Source organism: Lithobates pipiens, unplaced genomic scaffold, assembly GCF_037356315.1.
Source record: "Lithobates pipiens isolate NorthernLeopardFrog02 unplaced genomic scaffold, aLitPip1_a1.2 Scaffold_8, whole genome shotgun sequence".
Lineage (NCBI taxonomy): Eukaryota > Metazoa > Chordata > Amphibia > Anura > Ranidae > Lithobates > Lithobates pipiens.
Genome location: NW_027507903.1, coordinates 219,522,866 through 219,541,174, shown reverse-complemented (window position 1 = coordinate 219,541,174; position 18,309 = coordinate 219,522,866). Strand labels below are relative to the sequence as shown.

The 18,309-nt window shown below is 47.9% G+C and overlaps 1 protein-coding gene across 1 annotated transcript in view; it reads right to left on the bottom strand.

Moving 5' to 3' along the window:
- Window positions 1-18,309, bottom strand: part of PNPLA8 (patatin like domain 8, phospholipase A2) — a 131,352-nt gene that overhangs the window by 63,270 nt on the left and 49,773 nt on the right. The window contains exon 7 of the mRNA XM_077472060.1: window positions 17,846-17,903. Coding sequence (XP_077328186.1) covers window positions 17,846-17,903 — 58 coding nt within the window. The remainder of the gene's footprint in view (window positions 1-17,845; window positions 17,904-18,309) is intronic.

The following is an 18,309-nucleotide window of genomic DNA, read 5'->3' as shown; positions in this document are numbered from 1 at the left end:
AGTGAAGATGGCCTCTTACCTTACAGTTATGAGGCAACCGCATGTATGTATAATAGTGAAGATAACATACTCTCAGTATAATGGAGCAGATCTGTTCCCTTTTAAAGCCGGTATGGGCAGCAATATTTGTCTCTCAATGGATGTATATAAAATATGGAGAAAGAAGAAAGGGGGGATTCTGGATAGTGCTGTATTTTAAAAGACAACGTTTTTGTTAAAAACAATTAGAGGTCCTCAAATTTCTTTACAAGTTAAAATCAAAACACCACGAGCGGCAATGTCTTTAAATAGTCTAAAGCATTGAATCAAATGAGCGGCCATTTTCTTGTAGCTCAATGATAGAGAAGTAATGTAGCAGCCATGTTTAGATGGATTTTCTACATAGAAAATATCGCAGCCATTTTCTAGTAGTCCGCTGCTAAAAGAAAGGTTGTGTGGTGATGTTTTGCTAGAGATATTAGATTAAACACTTAAAAAAGAAGGGTAAAAAACAATAAAAAGACCACAGGAGATCTAGAGAGACTGAAGATCCACAACAGGAGCCGTTCCCAAGGCCTACATAGATTAAAATAAAGTTATATTAATATCGCAGAATGACAGGACTATGGGCTTTAAGTTTGGATATCAGGGTGAGGGGAACACCAGAAATGACGTCAACAAATACTGCAGAGATAGTTGACACAAAATTATTTATATAATGGAGATAGCGTCTTGATGCAACTAGAAATAGACAACACTAAATATATAGATGAAAGTTCTATATTACTAAAATAATATGTAATAATAGTAAAAAAAGGGGGTGTATCGGGCAACTTTTAAAAGTGGAAATTGCACACTGAAAAGCAAATCTTATATATAAATAAATCTTATATATAAATACAAATATTAAAAACCCCTAAAGGAAACAATTAAGATCAAATTCAATATTGAGGCCTCAGGGTTATCTTCCCTGGACAGATGCTTCTTCTAGGATTGCTCCCCAGCCCAGAAGGCTGACATCTGTTACCACTTTCCAGGTAACTGGTAGAAAGGATTTTCCTTTTTGGAGATTCTTGGTCATTAACCACCAACTGAGGCTTTGACGCACTTTTGGGAATAAATGCATTGGGAAGTCTAGCGCTTGGACCTTCTTGTTCCAAGTTGACAAGATACTGTTTTGCAGCAGCCTCCAATGAAACTGAGCAGAAGGAGCAGCCTCGAATGAAGCCATCTTTCCCAACAATCTCATGCAAAGTCGAATAGAAGGATTCTTCTTTGCTTTGACCACCTGAATCAGTTCCCTTATGGAACTGATCTTTGCCTGGGGCAAAACCACCCTCTTCTGAGCTGTATCTATGATCAGACCCAAGTACTCTAATCTCCTTGATGGTTTTAAGGAGTTTTTCTCTAGGTTGAGAATCCAACCTAGGTATTCCAGGTAGCCGACTGTGGTGACCAAACTGATCTATCAAGAGTAAATCGTCTAAGTAAGCTAGAATCGTTATACCCTGAGCCCTTAACCTGGCTAAAGGGGGAGCCAGGACCTTTGTAAACACTCGAGTTGCAGTAGCTAGACTGAAAGGCAGAACTACAAACTGAAAATGAAGATTAAGCATAGATATTTCTGGCGAGCGGGAAAAATAGGTACACGGAGATAAGCATTCTTGATAAAGATTGACGCTAGCAGTTCTCTACCTTGGAGAATGGAGACCACTGATCGGATTGACTCCATGCAAAAACAGCAGATATTCAAAAAAAAAACTGTTTAGGTCTCAAAGATGGGTCTGACATCCCTGTTTGGTTTTGGTACCGTGAAAACTTTTGAATAAAACCCTAACCTTTGCTCTTCCATGGGGACCACCGATATCACCTTTTGAGACAAGAGATGATCCAAAGCCAGAAAGAGACTCCTTTTTTCTGGATCTCTGGAAATGTTTGATCTGAGAAAACGAGGAGACGGGAACTCTCGGAACTCTAGTTTGTAACCCAGAGATATTGAGGAAGCCACCCATTTGTCTTGACACTGTTTCTGCCAGACCGTTGAGAACTGCAGAAGTCTTCCCCCAATTTGATCGAGCGGGGGTACCCCATCATAAGGAGGTTTTAGTACTTTGTTTTGTAGGTTTCCTCCCCCAGGGCTTCTTTTGACCCTGGGGTTGACCCTGAGGTTTACGGTGGAGGCCGTCGTGCCTGCCTAAAGGCTGATGCTCCTGGCACTGGAGAAGAAGCTCATTTAAAAGAAAAATGCTTAAACTTATTCTTAACTGGTAAAAAGGGAACTTTTTTCCATTAGAAATTCTTTGGATGTATTTATCCAGGTCATCCCCAAACAACCGTTCACCATGAAATGGAAAACCAGCCAAAAGTTTTTTGCATGGTGCTTCGGCTGACCAATTTTTCAACCATAAAATTCTACGCACATGCACCAGCCCGAGCATAAGCCGTGAGGCCTGGAGAATAGAATCTCTCATAGCGTCTACTGTAAAACATAATGCCTCCGATATCCTGGCCAAATCTTGGGCTTGCTGACCAGGAATAATCTTGAGCACCTGTTTAAACTGTTTTATTTTAAGGACTGACAAACACCGATCGCAGCCAGCGCAGGCTGAGCCACTGAGCCTGCCAGGGAAAATAGGATTTTTGTACTCACCGCAAAATCTTTTTCTCTGAAGTTCACTGACTGACACAGCTCCATTAATCTTGACCAGAGGAGGTTACGCCACCTTCAGGAGAGTCCCTCCAGTAATAACCCCTCAGCCTGCTTTCTGCAGCTCAGTACGTCAACAAGCAGTATAACATAAGCCAATAGGAGGTGAGGGTGCTGTGTCAGTCAGTGAACTTCAGAGAAAAGTATTTTACAGGGAGTATAAAAATCCTATCTTCTCTTTTGTTTCACTGACTGACACAGCTCCATAATCTTGACCATAGGGACGTCCCCAGGCAGTGTTATAACGAGGGGTGGGAACAGCATAAAAACTTCACCCACAACCAGAACTTGCAGCGAACAATGCAACAGTGCATTATACTCAAAAGTAACTATTTTTTTTTTTTAAATATAGAGTAAAAAAAAAAAAAAAAAAAAGGGTGTAGAATTGCAACATTACACGGCTGCCTGCAAAACTTTGCGGCCAAAGAAAGCTTTAGACGATTCGCTTACTTTGTAGAATTTGGTAAAAGTGTGAACGGACGACCAAGTCGCCACCTTACACACTTAAGCGACTGGCGCTTGATGTTGGAAAGCCCAAGAGGTTCCAATTGCCCTGGTGGAATGGGCCGTGACAGGAAAGGGGGGCACCTGCCCCTTCAAGGCGTAGGCCTGTACCACAATCTGCCTGATCCACCTGGAAATGGTGGCAGACGAGACCGCCATACCTTTTTTCGGACCAGCTACCGAAACAGAGTCGGACTTCCGAAAGGGAGCCGTGGCAGACAAATACACCCTTAGAGCCCGGACCACGTCCAGGGAATGAAGGGCCACCTCCTTAGGATGTGTCAGTTTAGGACACAGATGGATGTCTTCATTGATGCGAAACGCCGAAACCACCTTCGGCAGAAAAGAAGGTTGCGGATGCAACACCACTTATCCTTATGGATAACCAGATAGGGCGACTTGCAAGACAAGGCCGCCAGTTCCGAAACCCTCCTGGTCGATGTAATGGCCACTAGGAAGACCACTTTCTGAGAAAGAGTCAACAAGGGGATTTCCCTGATGTTCTTAAACGGCGGTTTCTGAAGCGCCAATAGCACCAGGTTCAGATCCCACGGGGGTAAAGGTGGACGCAACGGAGAAACTACAGGCCTGACCCCTTGAATAAAAGTGCTCACTAGAGAATGAGACGCCAGGGGTTGTTGGAAAAAAAAAAACAGCCAAGGCTGATATTTGTCCCTTAATGGTGCTTAAAACCAATTTCTGGTCTACTCCTTGCTGTAAAAAACAGCAGGATCCTGGAAACGGAATAGGAGCGCCGACACCACCCCTTCTCCTCACACATGGAGATGTAGGCCTTCCAGGTAGGATGGTATATCTTTCGAGAAGATTTTCATGCTTTCAACATAGTTGAAATCACCGAGCCTGACAGGCCCCGGTTGCTTAGCACCTGGCTCTCAGCCATGCCATTAAAACCAGCGATGGAAGCAGAATGGAGAATTGGACCTCGACACGAAAGGTCCTCTCATAACAGTAGTCGCCAGGGAGCGTCCGCAACCAGGCGTACTAGGTCGGAGTACCAGGGGCGCCGAGGCCAATCTGGGGCAATCAGTATTACTGGAATCGCCTCGGCCTCCACTCTGCGGAGCAGACGTGGTAGTAGTTTTAGCAGAGGAAAGGCGTAGATCAGTGGGGTACTGACCCCACAGAGCCACCAGCACATCTGACGCATCTGCCCAAGGATCTCTTGTCCTGGATAGGAATCTCTGCACCTTCCGATTGAGACAGGAGGCCAGGAGATTTAAGTCTGGTTTGCCCCACCGCAGGCACAGTAGCCTGAACACCTCCGGATGCAATGCCCATTCCTCTGGGTCCAGCATCTGGCTACTTAGGTAGTCCACCTACCAGTTTTCTACTCCCGGGATGTAAATGGCCGACAAGGCCAGTACATGTCGCTCTGCCCACTGAACGATGTGAGAGACCTCCAGTGCTGCAGCTGAGCTTCTTGTTCCTCCTTTATGGTTGACATATGCCACCGCCATGGCGTTGTCTGACTGGATCCTGATCGGACGCCTTCGTAGTCTCATCGACCATGTGGAGAGGCAAAGCCTGATCACTCAAAGCTCGAGCACATTGATCGGCAACTTGGATTCCTCCCTCGACCAGAGGCCCTGGGTCGACTGTACTCCACCCCAGCTGGTCAGGCTGGCGTCCGTGGTGATCACTGTCCAATGTATAGGTAGGAATGACTTCCTGGACCAAAGTGCTGGGGACCTCAGCCACCAGAGCAGGGAATCCCTGACTGACTGGCTCACCCGAATCAGCCGATAAAGGGATAACGGAGATTTGTCCCATTTGGTCAATATCTCCTTCTGCAAGGCTCTGGTGTGAAACTGTGCGTACGGTATCGTCTCGAAGGAGGCCACCATGAGGCCCAGCACTCTCATGCAGAAGCACAGCGATGACCACCTGCGGTTCATCAATAGTTTTACTGCGGCTCTGAGAGTCTGCAGTTTGTCTGAAGGGAGAAAAACTCTTGCTTCCATGGAGTCCAGCAATAAGCCTAGAAACTCCAAGCGCTGAGTCGGTATGAGCACCGACTTTTTTAGGTTCAACAGCCACCCAAATTCCTGCAGGGTTTGCATGGTGATCGCCACATCCTCCTTTAATTCTGAAGCGGAAGCTGCTCTCAGAAGGAGATCGTCTAGGTAACCTACGATAGTGATCCTACGTTGTCGCAACAACGCCAAAATTGGAGCCAATACCTTGGTAAAGACTCGGGTGCTGATGCCATGCCAAGGGGAGAGCCACAAACTGGTAGTGGGCTTCCCCAACTGCAAATCGCAGAAACTTCTGATGCCTGAAGTATATGGGTATGTGCAGGTACGCACCCTGGATGTTCAAAGACGCCAAAGAAGTCCCCTTAATGGAGTGCAGCGACCACTGAGCGAACTGATTCCATTCTGAACCTCTGTACTTTTACAAAGCAATTGAGGGCTTTCAGGTCCAAGATTGTAGTCCCCAAAAAGGAAGGGGTATGTCCAGATTGGAGTAGAACCCCTGGAACCTTTCCAACTCTGAAACAGGCACCATGACCCCGCAGCTTAGCAGGCCCCTTAATGCCCCCAGCAAGCCGGGAGTAAGGGTATGCTGGAGGGGAAGAATATGTTTTGTGGCCAAGAGAGAGAAACTATCTTGTAGCCAGAGAATCAGTTTGCAGACCCATTGGTCGGACAGCCAAGAGGCCCACTGGGCTGCAAACTCCTGAAGGCGACCCCCCCACCTGTGTGATGGGCAGGGGCAAACCTTCATGCGGTGGCACTTTTGTTCGCAGGCTTGCGGTTCCAGGGATGCTTTTGTCCCTCAGAGGTCATCCTGTTGGACTGGGAGCTCTTAGCCGAAGTCCTGTACGGACGAAAAAGCCTCTTTTGAGCAGAAAATGAGGGTCCTTGCCTGCGGCGTGGCTCCTTAGTCTTCCTGGCCTGTGGGGGCAAGGTACTCTTCCCACCTGTGACATTCTTAATAATGTCATCCAACGAGGCTCCAAAGATCCAAAGAGCCGCTCACCAAGGAAGGGTAGAGCCGTCAAGGCTTTTTTTTTATGCCTGGTCCGCAGACCAGCATTTTAGCCAAATCAGGCACCTCAGCACCACTGCTGACACTGAAGCCCTGGATAGCAGGGGAAGTGTATCCAGGGCTGGGTCACAAAGGTACTTAAGGCCGTGCACTAACTGGTCTGCTAGTTCTACGCAGATGGGAGTAGCCTGCTGCTTCTCCAATTTGCGGGGCGAAAGTTTTGCCCATTCAGTAAATGTCTGCGACACAAGTGCTGTGGCCAGTACCGGTCGTATTGTGGACCCCACAACCGTAAACAAGGAACGGGCCACTACCTCGGCCTTCCTGTCAGTAGGGTCCTTAAATGCAGGAGTCCCCTCTACCAGGATCATGGTTACTTTAGTTAACCTAGATACTGGGGGGTCCACGACCGGAGGAGCAGACCATTTTTTAAGAAGGCACTCCTCAAAGGGGAAACACCTAAGATGTTTCCGTATCTCCTCAGATACCTTAGGTGTACAGGCTGGCTTACGGGACCTAAAAGGGGCCGCTGCTTCAGGGGAGGGACCTGCTGTATCCTGAATTTTCAGGGTATCACGCACAGCTGTGCTCCAACTAGCGCTTTGTCTTGTGCGGACCCTGACGGGGACTCATCCTCGCTGTCTGATCGGTCCTGGTCAGCGTCATCAGAAGCAACAGAGCAGGGGCTGCCAGTCTCAGTGGGGCCCCGAGTCTGCATCAGAGCTCTCCCCAGAAGAGTGGAGGGGGCAGAGGGCTTTTTTTTACCACCTTTGTGCCCACACACCACCTCCACCCTGGCAACGAACGCTTCAAAGACCGCCAACAAAGCGTCCAAAGGCACTGCACTGTTTGCAGACGAGCCAGTTGCAATTGCAGGGAGTTCTGGGGAAGAAACACCAGTTTCTGAAGCCATGCTGACCCACCCTGTCTGCCACCCTTGGGGACTAAAGACAGGTGCACAGTCCCACCCTCCTAGCTGCTGCAGACTGAAGGGGCACCACCGCAGGACTCCCCACCCCGACCGAGTGCTGAGCTGTTCAGTTACAAGTGCCTGTGTCCAGTATCCGCTCCCAGGTGTCCTGAGCGAAAAAACGCGTGGTTCTGAGCAGCAGGGACCAGCACTGAGCATAAAAACCACACTGGACTACAACAAAATGGCTGCTGGCCACCTTGTATAAAGGACATAACAGAGGAAAATGGCCGCCAAGCTACATAAAAATGGCCCCTTACCACGCTTTCCAGTGAGGCACACCAAAAATGGGCGACGAACAACTGCACACAGTGAAAGGACAGAGAAAATGGTGGCAGAACAGCTCTATGGCGATCAGCCCATGCAGACCTCCAGACACCCAGGGACACAGCCACCCAGCGCAGCCCCCAATCTAAGGTGAGAGCCCCCCCAGGGGACCCCTGGCTACAGGTACACACACCGCTCAGCAGCCCATCATGCAGCATCCCCCACGGAGGGGAGGGAAAATATGGACAGGGAGAGAAGAGAGGGAGGAGAAGGACCCCCGAATCGACCTCCCAGGGAATGCCCAGCTGCTAAATCCCGCCGAGGCAGGGAGAGCTGTACTTACCATCCAGTCGAGCTGTAGACATCCCATCACAGACCCACTGTCCAATCAGTACGGGGTGGCTGCTGGCCACGGCACACTGTGACAAAGACATCGTTAGTCCGGTCATATGTATGCCCCGGAGCATTGCGCTCATCGGCCACCCCTGGAGCCTGAGAGGCATGTCGTGGCCGACCCAGCGCGTAGCTAGGGTCTGCACGCGCTTGATGGTCAGGCTGGGGAGACTACAAGGTTCTAGATTATCCAGCCTGTCACGCAGCCGGCTGTTGATAGCAGATCACAGGATCTTAAAATATTGCGCAAAAGGCAACTTCAGTAAAAAAAATCCTAGGACTGATGGTCCCGCAGGGATCCTAAGCCCATCTCCTTCACTAGGCAGGGAAAAAAAAAACTGAGCTGCAGGAAGCAGGCTGAGGGGAGATTAATGGAGCTGTGTCAGTCAGTGAACGAAAGAGAAATATTGTTTTTAAATAGGAATTCCAACTTCTTATCTGTTGGATCCTTCAGCATTTGAGCATTGTCTACCGGACAAGTCAAGTTTTTAATCACAGAGGATATAGCAGCGTCAATTGCTGGAATCCCCCATTTCTTATTGAACTCATCCTCCATAGGATAAAGTCTTGAAAACTTTTTTTTTTACTTCAAAATGCGGCTTTATTGAGCATAAAAGACAAGTTAGTAACAGCATCGCCTGGCGCAACAGGCGCCACAAACACAAAAAAGTGCATTTCACATACAAGGGTTGAAAACATTTGGGCAGTTGCAAGATTAATACATGAGACACGGGGCAATGAGGTAACTGTACAATAAAAGTTGGCATGAAGGAGAGAGATATCGACCCTACGGGAAATCCGCTGACGCAGCAAGAGAGGAGCACCTAGTCCTCGACACTACAAGTGGCTGGGTCTTCCAGCCACCCATCCCAAATTTTATTAAATTTATAGGGGCACCCTCTATGAGAGTATAGCAGTTTCTTATGGGGGAGAGTAGCATTAATCGCTCTTATCCATTGTTGTAGAGTAGGGGGGTTGCCCCTTAACCATGTTCTGGCTATCTGCAGTCTGGCCTGAAATAAGGTTTCTTGTAGAAAGATGTTAAGGTATTTATCGCTTTCGGATAGAGAGAGGAGCCCCAGAAGGCATTGTCTAGGGCATAACGACAGCGGGGAGCCCATGCGATCATGAAGGAACTGGACAACTTGTGCCCAGTATCCCTGTATGATCGGGCATGCCCAAATTAGGTGGTAGAAGGAGGCGTCTGAAGAAGTACAGCGGGGACAACGGGGATCATAATCAGGCCTGTACTTGGCTATACGATGGGGCGTGAGGTAGGACCTGTGTAGGACATATAGGTGGGTGAGGCGGTCCGAGAGCCTAGGCGACACCATTTTGTGGTTCGCCAAAGCCTCGTCCCAATCCTCGGTCGACACTGCTCCAAGATCACCCTCCCACCGAGACCGGACCTGAGAGGCAACAGTCAAGGCAGTGGGAGTCAGCAGGTAAGTATACAACCGTGAAATCAACTATGCGTGCTCCAGACCCAATACTGTATCAACCAAAACCGGAGTTCCAAGTCTCGGAACGTGATTGGCGAACTGGGTGTGGAGCGCGTGTCTGAGCTGGAGATAACGGAATAACATATAATTGGGGAGATCAAATTCGTCTTTAAGGGCCTGGAACAATTTAACCATCCCATTGGACACCACCTGATGGAGATAGATGACCCCCCTGCTTGCCCACAGCCCAGAATCCGGGATGAGGGCAAGTTCTGACATATCAGGATTATCCCATAGGGGAGTGTGAGAGTGGGGGGATGGTGCCTGGCTCAGCTGTGTGGCAAGGTGCCAGACCTTGCAGTGGTGCGAAAGCATAGAGTGCCCGTGTCCTGGAGTGAGGGGGTGGGGGGGGCCACAAAATAAAAGTTGAAAAGGGTGGGTCAGCGGGCCAGGTACCTGTGAACATACCAGGGCGGTGTATCGGGGCCTGTCAGTGTAATGAAAGTGAAAAAAGTGGGAGAGCTGTGATGCAAGGTAATAAAGGAACAGGTCCGGAAGGGCAGTCCCGCCAGAGTCTGGGGGGCATTTCAAAACCCGCCATGGCAGTTTGTGTCGGGACGAGCCCCAGACGAACGTGTTGAGGATCGATTCTAGGGATTTAAATATACGGGGAGGGATGCGTAGTGGTGCCTGCCAGAAAACGTATAAAAGCTTGGGGAGGAGTATCATCTTAACTAAATTTATTCGGCCCATCACCCCCAGGGGAAGACGGGACCACACCTGCGTTTTGGATTTTAGAGTATCAAATAGGGGCTCAACATTAAGGACGAGGAAATCTGAGAGGGACCTGGAGACGTGCACTCCAAGATATTTGATGGTGCTTGTCCTAGCAAGCGGGAAGGCCGCCTGCTCGGCGGTGGGAGGCCCCAGGTCAAGTGGCAAAATTTGGGATTTGGTCCAATTGATCTGGAACCCAGAAAAGGCTCCAAAGGCCGTGATGGTTCGCAATGCAGCCTGCAATGAGGGGCCAGCGTCCGCTAAATAAAGGAGCATATCGTCCGCGTACAGGCTGACCACCTCATGACCGCCACAGCGAAGCCCACGGATGTCAGGGTGAGACCTGAGGGCCGTGGCCAGGGGCTCCACCGCCAGAGCATATAGGAGCGGCGAGATGGGGCAGCCCTGACGAGTCCCCCTGGAGAGCGAGAAGGGAGGGGAGATCCTGCCGTTTACCAGAATACGTGCCATGGGAGCATAATAAAGCAATTGGAGCCATTTAACAAAATTGGGACCTATACCAAATCTGCGCAAGCATTCCCACAGGTAACCGCACTCGACAGTATCAAACGCCTTGGCGGCGTCCAGGCTGACAACCACCCTTGAACCAATTTCAGAGTGTTGGGCTTGTATATTCATGTGAAGCCTCCGAAGATTAAATGCTGTGTTTCTCTGGGGCATGAACCCGGTCTGATCAGGGTGTATCAAGGAGTTAATGACTTTGTTCAGGCGTAGGGCAAGAATTTTGACCAGGATCTTGACATCTAGTTGGAGCAGGGAAATGGGTCGGTAAGACTCAGGAAGTAGCGGGTCCTTGCCTGGTTTGGGGATAAGGACTATTAGGGCCTCTCCCATGGACCTAGGAAGGGTGGCGGAGTCGAATATATGTGAATATAGTTTAGTCAATTGGGGGATCAGAGTCTCGCCGAACTGGGCATAGAACTCCAGGGGTAGGCCGTCAGACCCCGGGGCCTTAGAGGTGGGAAGCGATGACATGGCCTCTGCCACACAGTCGGATGTGATGGGCGCTTCAAGTTGTAATCTCTGCTCAGGCGTGAGGGTCGGGAAGGGAACAGTGTCAAGGAACGCTTCGAGCTCAACCTGGGTATACTGAGCAGTGGAGGAGTACAGGCCCGAATAAAAGGATCCAAACTCCTCCGCCACCAAGTCGGGATCAGTAATAATTCTCCCACCAGTGTCCCTAAGGGACACCACTACCGGGGGCCTATGGTCCAGGTGGGCCATATATGCGAGTAATTTGCCAGCGCGCTCCCCGAATTCAAACAGGCGCTGTTTAGCGTAGAAGATGCCCTTCCTGGCCTTTTCATGATGGAGGTGGTCTGTGACCCTAGTTTGTAGCTTCAGCAGGGAGGCATTAGCCTCCGACGGGTCAGCCCGAAAGGCCCGCTCAAGTGCATGCAGACTGTCCTCCGCTTGCTCAAGAAGGCGCTTGGAGGAAGCCTTGTGTCTGGAGATGCGTGAGGAGAGGATCATACGAGCATGCACCTTAAAGGCCTCCCAGACGGAGCCGTACGAGGCGGAGCCCTCGTTGGTGTGGAAAAACGTGTCCCATTCACGCTGGACTGAGTTCAGGTCCGGCAGAACGGACAGCCAGAAAGGATTAAGTTTCCAGCCACGGGGTCCAGGGGGACCCGGCAGACGCAGCCGGACCCAGTAAGGGGAGTGATCAGAGAGCACCCGGGCCCCAAACCCCGCGTCAAGGAGGTGGGGAAGGAGGGGGGGCGAGATAAGAATCAGGTCTATACGGGACATGGCCGAACGGGATGGAGTAAAGCAGGAGTAGTGTGCTAGTGAAGGATGTCTGTGTCTCCATGTGTCCGTAAGGGCGAATTCCCCCAGGAACCTCCCAAACCTAGTAACAGCCTGGGACGGAGGTGACGAGGCCAGCGGGCTCAGTCTATCAAGCAGGGGGTTTATAACCATATTGAAATCACCTGCCCAAACAGCGGGCACCTGGGGGTGCTGGGCCATAAATGTAACACCCTGCTGCAACGCAGCAAAAGTGAATGGTGGGGGAATGTAAAAAGCAAGGATAAGGAGTTCCAAGCCACCGATAGTGGCATGGAGAAATAGAAAGCGGCCCTGAGGGTCCGATTGCAAGCTATGTAGCTGAAACTGAGCTGTTTTTGCAATCAGAACCGCCACACCCCTGGAATTCGAGGTGTGGGGGGCCTGATAGAGCCAGCCCACCCAGGGTTTCTTGAGGCATAACTGTGTTTGGCCTACCAGGTGAGTTTCCACCAGGATCGTAACCTCCGCCCGCTGTGACTTAACATGAGACAGAACCGCAGCCCGCTTAGCCCGATCACCCAAGCCCCTCACATTCCATGTCAAGATCTTAAGGGAGGCCATGTGACATGCAATAAGTGTATAGTCCCGCAAATTTTCCCACCTCCAATAGCAGTTGTAAAACACATTAATAGTCCCAAAAAGAAATGCATAGTGGATAATATTGCATAAGTCCCCTTGCAGTAGAAATAAAAATACTGTAAAATGCACATAACATAAAAAAGGTAACCAAAGTACTGCTTTAGCGCTGGACCGATTAAGCAGGTTCAACTCTCCTGCCACCTCCGAAGGCGGAGGGGTGGAGGCCGGCCAGGGAAGCATAGGCTTGTGAGCAGCTGTAACGAGCTGCAGAAATAACAATGTCACTGAGTAAGCCACGGTGGGGGGGCGAACAAACTGCAGAGCGCACATCAGTTGCTGAGGAAGTTCAAAATCAGTACCCAAACAGGACGGGTCAGCAAGGGCCGCCCGAGACTAAGTGGCATAGATACGGGCGTGTGATGCAGGATGTGGGCACGCCATGCCAGGGTCCGGGGATGGCGTGTTACCCGCAGGGGGGACCGGGGAGAGAAGGGGAGATGACATGGGGGGGGGGCCCCGATAAAGACTCACATGTCCAGAGTTGCGCTTTGTCCGTGGGCCGGGTGCGTGGCGTCCATCACGGGATCCGGACCTTAAGGATCTGGGCGGCCGGCTTCTCCACGGCGCTCCAGCCAAGCAAAAACGGCCTGTGGATCCTCAAAGAAGTGTGACCTGCCATCTCTGGTCACTTGGAGGTGAGCAGGGAAGAGCATCGCGTAGGGCAAGTGGAGTACACGTAGCTGGCGCTTCGCCTCAGCAAACTTGGCTCTCTTCTTCTGTACCTCCGAGGAGAAGTCCGGGTACACTGCGACCGTGACTTTGTCAAACGGTATATTGCCTCGCTCCCGCGTGAGTCTAAGGATGGTGTCGCGGTCGCGAAAATTGAGGAACTTGGCGATGAGGGTTCTCGGCGGGGCCCCCGCCGGGGGCGGCTTTGCAGCAAGGCGATGGGCGCGTTCCACCACGAAGGTCGTGGAGAACGCCTCGCGGCCATAGGTGGTGACCAGCAAGTTCTCCAAGAACGTGGGGGGGTCAGCTCCTTCGCTACGCTCAGGTAGACCCACAAACCGGAGGTTACACCTCCGGAGACGGTTCTCCATATCGTCTTGCTTGGAGAGGATGGAGGTCAGCTGGAATGGCATCTGTTCATTAACAACTTGAAGGGGATGCAGGCCGTCCTCCACGTGGCCGACCCGGCGCTCGGCCTCTGTTACCCGCTCCCGGAGTCTGTGGATATCCTGCCGGATTAAGGATATGTCCACCTTCACCTCTTCAATCCTGGAGGTGAGGGTCGATTGGCAGAGCGCTATGGCCTCGAGCACGCGGGCAGTGTCGTTGGCGGGCTGTGTGCTGCACTCGGAGGGCTGAGCGGCGCCATCTTCCTCGGCAGGGTCGCGGTCCTCCCGACGGAATTTGTCGAGCTTGGAAGCCGTACCGGAGCGTTTAGGGGGAGACATCTCAAGCGGGGGAGTCCCAGGGGCCGGCAGCGCGAGGATTTCCGAAAGAAAAGGCCCAAAGGATCAGTATAAGGATATGTCTCGAGCGGAGCTCCTACACCGCACGTCCTATTCCATGTAGCTCCAGACCACGCCCCCTTGAAAACTTTTTTGGAGGAGAAAACCGTTCATCTGGGTGCTCCCACTCAGAATACATAAGCTTTTTTAGTAACGAATGTATAGGAAAAGCATGAATAGCTTGAGGAGGCTTTAACGAACCCAAACAAGTAGTGGGCCTGACTGGCCTGCCCTCAATCCGATAGAACACCTTTGGGATGAATTAGTGCAGAGACTGCAAGCCAGACCTTCTTTTCCAACATCAGTGCCTGACCTCACAAATGCGCTTCAGGAAGAATGGTCAAACATTCCCATAAACACACTCCTAAACCTTGTGGACACCCTTCCTAGAAGAAATGAAGCTGTTATAGCTGTAAAAGGTGGGCCATCTCAATATTGAACCATACTAAGACTGGGATGCCATTAACGTTCATGTGCGTGTAAAGGCAGGTGTGCCAATTCTTTTGACGATATAGTTAGTGTACAAAAAAACAAAAGAAACTAAAAAACAAAAACAAAAAACACCTTGACGCATTTTGCACAGTGCTTAATCATAAAGAGTATATTTTCTGTACGTATTGCCTTAAAAATGAAAAGTAAGGCAATCACATCTAGGAGGATGCTAAGCTGGAATACATTACAGGTTTTGTTCTTGGGTTTAGCTGTTCTTTAAAAATGAGCATACAGGAGATTTAAGCACAGACACAAGTCCGGTGCAAGAACATGGTTTGCATCTGTGATCATTTTTAGGTTAATTTAAGATAAGAATGGGTTGTATTTGAGAGACTCTCACAATTTATAAAGTGGTTGGGTTATCCAGGAGGCTGTGTTATCCAGGTTAAGCGAGAGAGAGAGCGTGCGAGTGAGAGCGAGCGAGCGAGCGAGCGAGCTAGATAGATAGATAGAGAGGGTGTTGGTAGTGTTCAGAGAAAAGATCAGTGTGCAGCCTGGATCCCACTAAAAGTCTTGCTTGGCAAATTTACCTGGCTGGTAAGCCTGCCTTTTTTGTATGTTGAATATGTGCTGAAGGCACGCGCATTTGCACCTCTGTGTTGTGTGTGTGTATTGTGCTGATAAGAAGCTGCACTTTTTTTGTTTGAGCTGAAGCTGAAGCAAAAGCCTGTTTGTGTTTGCTGCCAAATAAAAAGGATTTTATGTTTATAGAACTGTCTGACGAATGCCTATTTCTCCCTCTGATCCTAACGTGGTATAAAAGTAAAGAATGTGAAATGCATCAATAAATGTAAGTGCCTATATTGTATCACATTCAAAATTCAGACACCACATTTTACATCGGAGAAACATGCTTCACAAACTAAAGTCAAAAGTAAAAACACAAAACTGTATACTAAGCAATAACCCCCCAGAAAAACACATGTGTAGTTGGCATGCGTTGGAATACCGACCAAACTGAAGGCGCAGCCTTAAAGCAATACCCATGTGTTACTGCATTAGATTAGTGTAAACTTGGCCTAAGGGTAAATACATGTTCATTTACATTTGGGAAAATTCTTTATGAATATGAAATGTAGTTTGACCACCAATATTAAGGCGTATATTATGAGAGACATACATTAATATTAACAGGCTTTATATACAGTGCATTGAAAAAGTATTCATACCCCCTTGACATTTTCCACATTTTGTCACGTTACAAATCAACAACGTAAATGTATTTTATTGGGATTTTATGTGATAGACCAACATAAAGTGGCACAAAATCGTGACGTGGAAGAAAAATACTAAATGGTTTTTAATTTTTTTACAAATATCTGAAAAGCGTGGCGTGCTCTTGTATTCAGCCCCCGAGTCAATACTTTGTAGAACCACTTTTCGCTGTAATTACAGCTTCAAGTATTTTTGGGTGTGTCTCTACCAGCTTTGCACATCTAGAGAGTGACACTTGTGCCTATTCTTTGCAAAATAGCTCAAGCTCTGTCAGATTGGATGGAGAGTGTCTGAACAGCAATTTTCAAGTCTTGTCACAGATTCTCAATTGGATTTAGGTCTGGGGTTTGACTGGGGCATTCCAACACATGAATATGCTTTGCTCTGAACCTCCGCCCCAAATCTTTTGCAGACTAACAGGTTTTCTTTTAAGATTGCCCTGTACTTGGCTCCATCCATCTTCCCATCAACTCTGACCAGCTTCCCTGTCCCTTTTGAAGAAAAGCATTCCCACAAGATGATGCCGCCACCGCCACCATATTTCACGCTGGGGATGTTGTGTTCAGGGAGATGTGCAGTGTTAGTTTTTCGCCACATGTAGCTTTTTGCTTTTAGGCCAAAAAGTTCAATTTTGGTCTCATCTAACCAGAGCACTTTCTTCCACTTGTTTTCTGTGTCTCCCCACATGGTTTCTCACAAACTGCAAATGGGACTTCTTTCAATGGCTTTCTTCGTGCCACTCTTCCATAAAGGCCAGATTTGGAGTGCACAACTAATAGTTGTCCTGTGGACAGATTCTCCCACCTGAGCTATGGAACTCTTCAGCTCCTCCAGAGTTACTCTGGGCCTCTTGACTGCTTCTCCGATTAATGCTCTCCTTGCCCGGCCTGTCAGTTTAGGTGGACAGCCATGTATTGGTAGGTTTGCAGTTGTGCCATACTCTTTCCATTTTCAGATGATGGATTGAACTGTGCTCCGTGAGATGTTCAACTTTTGTTTTTGTTTTTTAGAACCTAACCTTGCTTTAAACTTCTCCACAAGCTTATCCCTGAACTGTCTGGTGTGTTCCTTGGCCTTCTTGATGCCGTTTGTTTATGAAGGTTCTCTAACAAACCTCTGAGGGCTACACAGGACAGTTTTATTTATACTGAGATTAAAATTACACAAAAGGTGGACTCTATTTACTATTTAGGTGACTTCTGAAGGCAATTGGTTCCACTAGATTTTAGTTAGGGATATCAGAGTAAAGGGGGCTGAATACAAATGCATGCCACACTTTTCGGATATTTATTTGTAAAAAGAATTGAAAACCATTTATCATTTTCCTTCCACTTCACAATTATATGTCACTTTGTGTTGGTCTGTCACATAAAATCCCAATAAAATACATCTAGGTTTTTGGTTGCAACATGACAAAATGTGGAAAAAAGCAAGGGGTATGAATGCTTTTTCAAGGCACCAACAGTTTGCGCTTTACAACATGAGGGCAGACAGAACAGTTACAATACAATTCAATAAAGGAGGAATCATTAGAAAGATCGAGGTGCTATAAACATTAGGAGTTATAGGTTATATTCAGGTTATAATAAGTTATCAATATAACATCATAGCCTATAAATCTGATGTATATAGGACTTATCAGTGTTCTATAGAAATAATGAGGCTTTTTCTAGGGACTTTTTCCTGTAGGAAAGCATTTGTGGAATAAGGACCCTCTATAGAATTTCAAAACCTTGTTCTAAAATTTGAAATTTGAAATGTGCTACTGATTTATTTATGAAAAAAAACAGCAATTCTATGACCTTCGTTTGTCAAAGAGCTTGAAATCTTAACTGTCTGCTTTACTCAAAGCAACCAATTACAGTACTGTTCATTTTCCATGCTGCAATGGAGGAATGAATGGAGAATATGGTTGCTGTGACAACACAAAACCCTTTGATAAATCAGGCTGTGGCATCAAAGGCGATAAACCCCTTTAATCAAAACTTTCCACCAATAGCTTCACAAACATATTTTAGCATAGAATAGAAGCAAATATTTTACAAATAATATCAAAACAAGAAGCAATGTACTATATTTCGGATATGCGAATTTACAATACAAAATAAAACACAAAGAACAAATGGATGAACACAGCAAATCAACTGGGACGAAAACATCAGCAACATAAATAAATACATACCTTGGGACAATGAGGATTTCTTGCTGTTTCAATCATTAGGTTTGGACCCATTCTTTCCCTTTCAAATCAAGATAAAAACATATATATAAATTTTAAGTATATAATACAATGGTGGTACTCAAGAAACAATGTAATACATATCAAGCTGTAAACCGGTCTGGAAACCTGAATAAAATATAACCCATTAAAATGACCTGTATTCCCTACATATATACACTGGAGGCACAACATCCAGTGCCTAGGTAAGAATGTCTAGGTTGGTTTAAAAATACCACAAAACCACAACAATTGACACTGTAGATCAGATGTATTCATACATCAATTTTGACATACAGTATGTGTGTGTACACGATATTAAGCCTTTTAACTAAATACAGCTTTTCAATAACACAAGTCCGTTAGATTTATGTTGTTTGACAGGCACCAGGATCACTTGTTGACATTTCTCCGTATGGAGAAGTCCA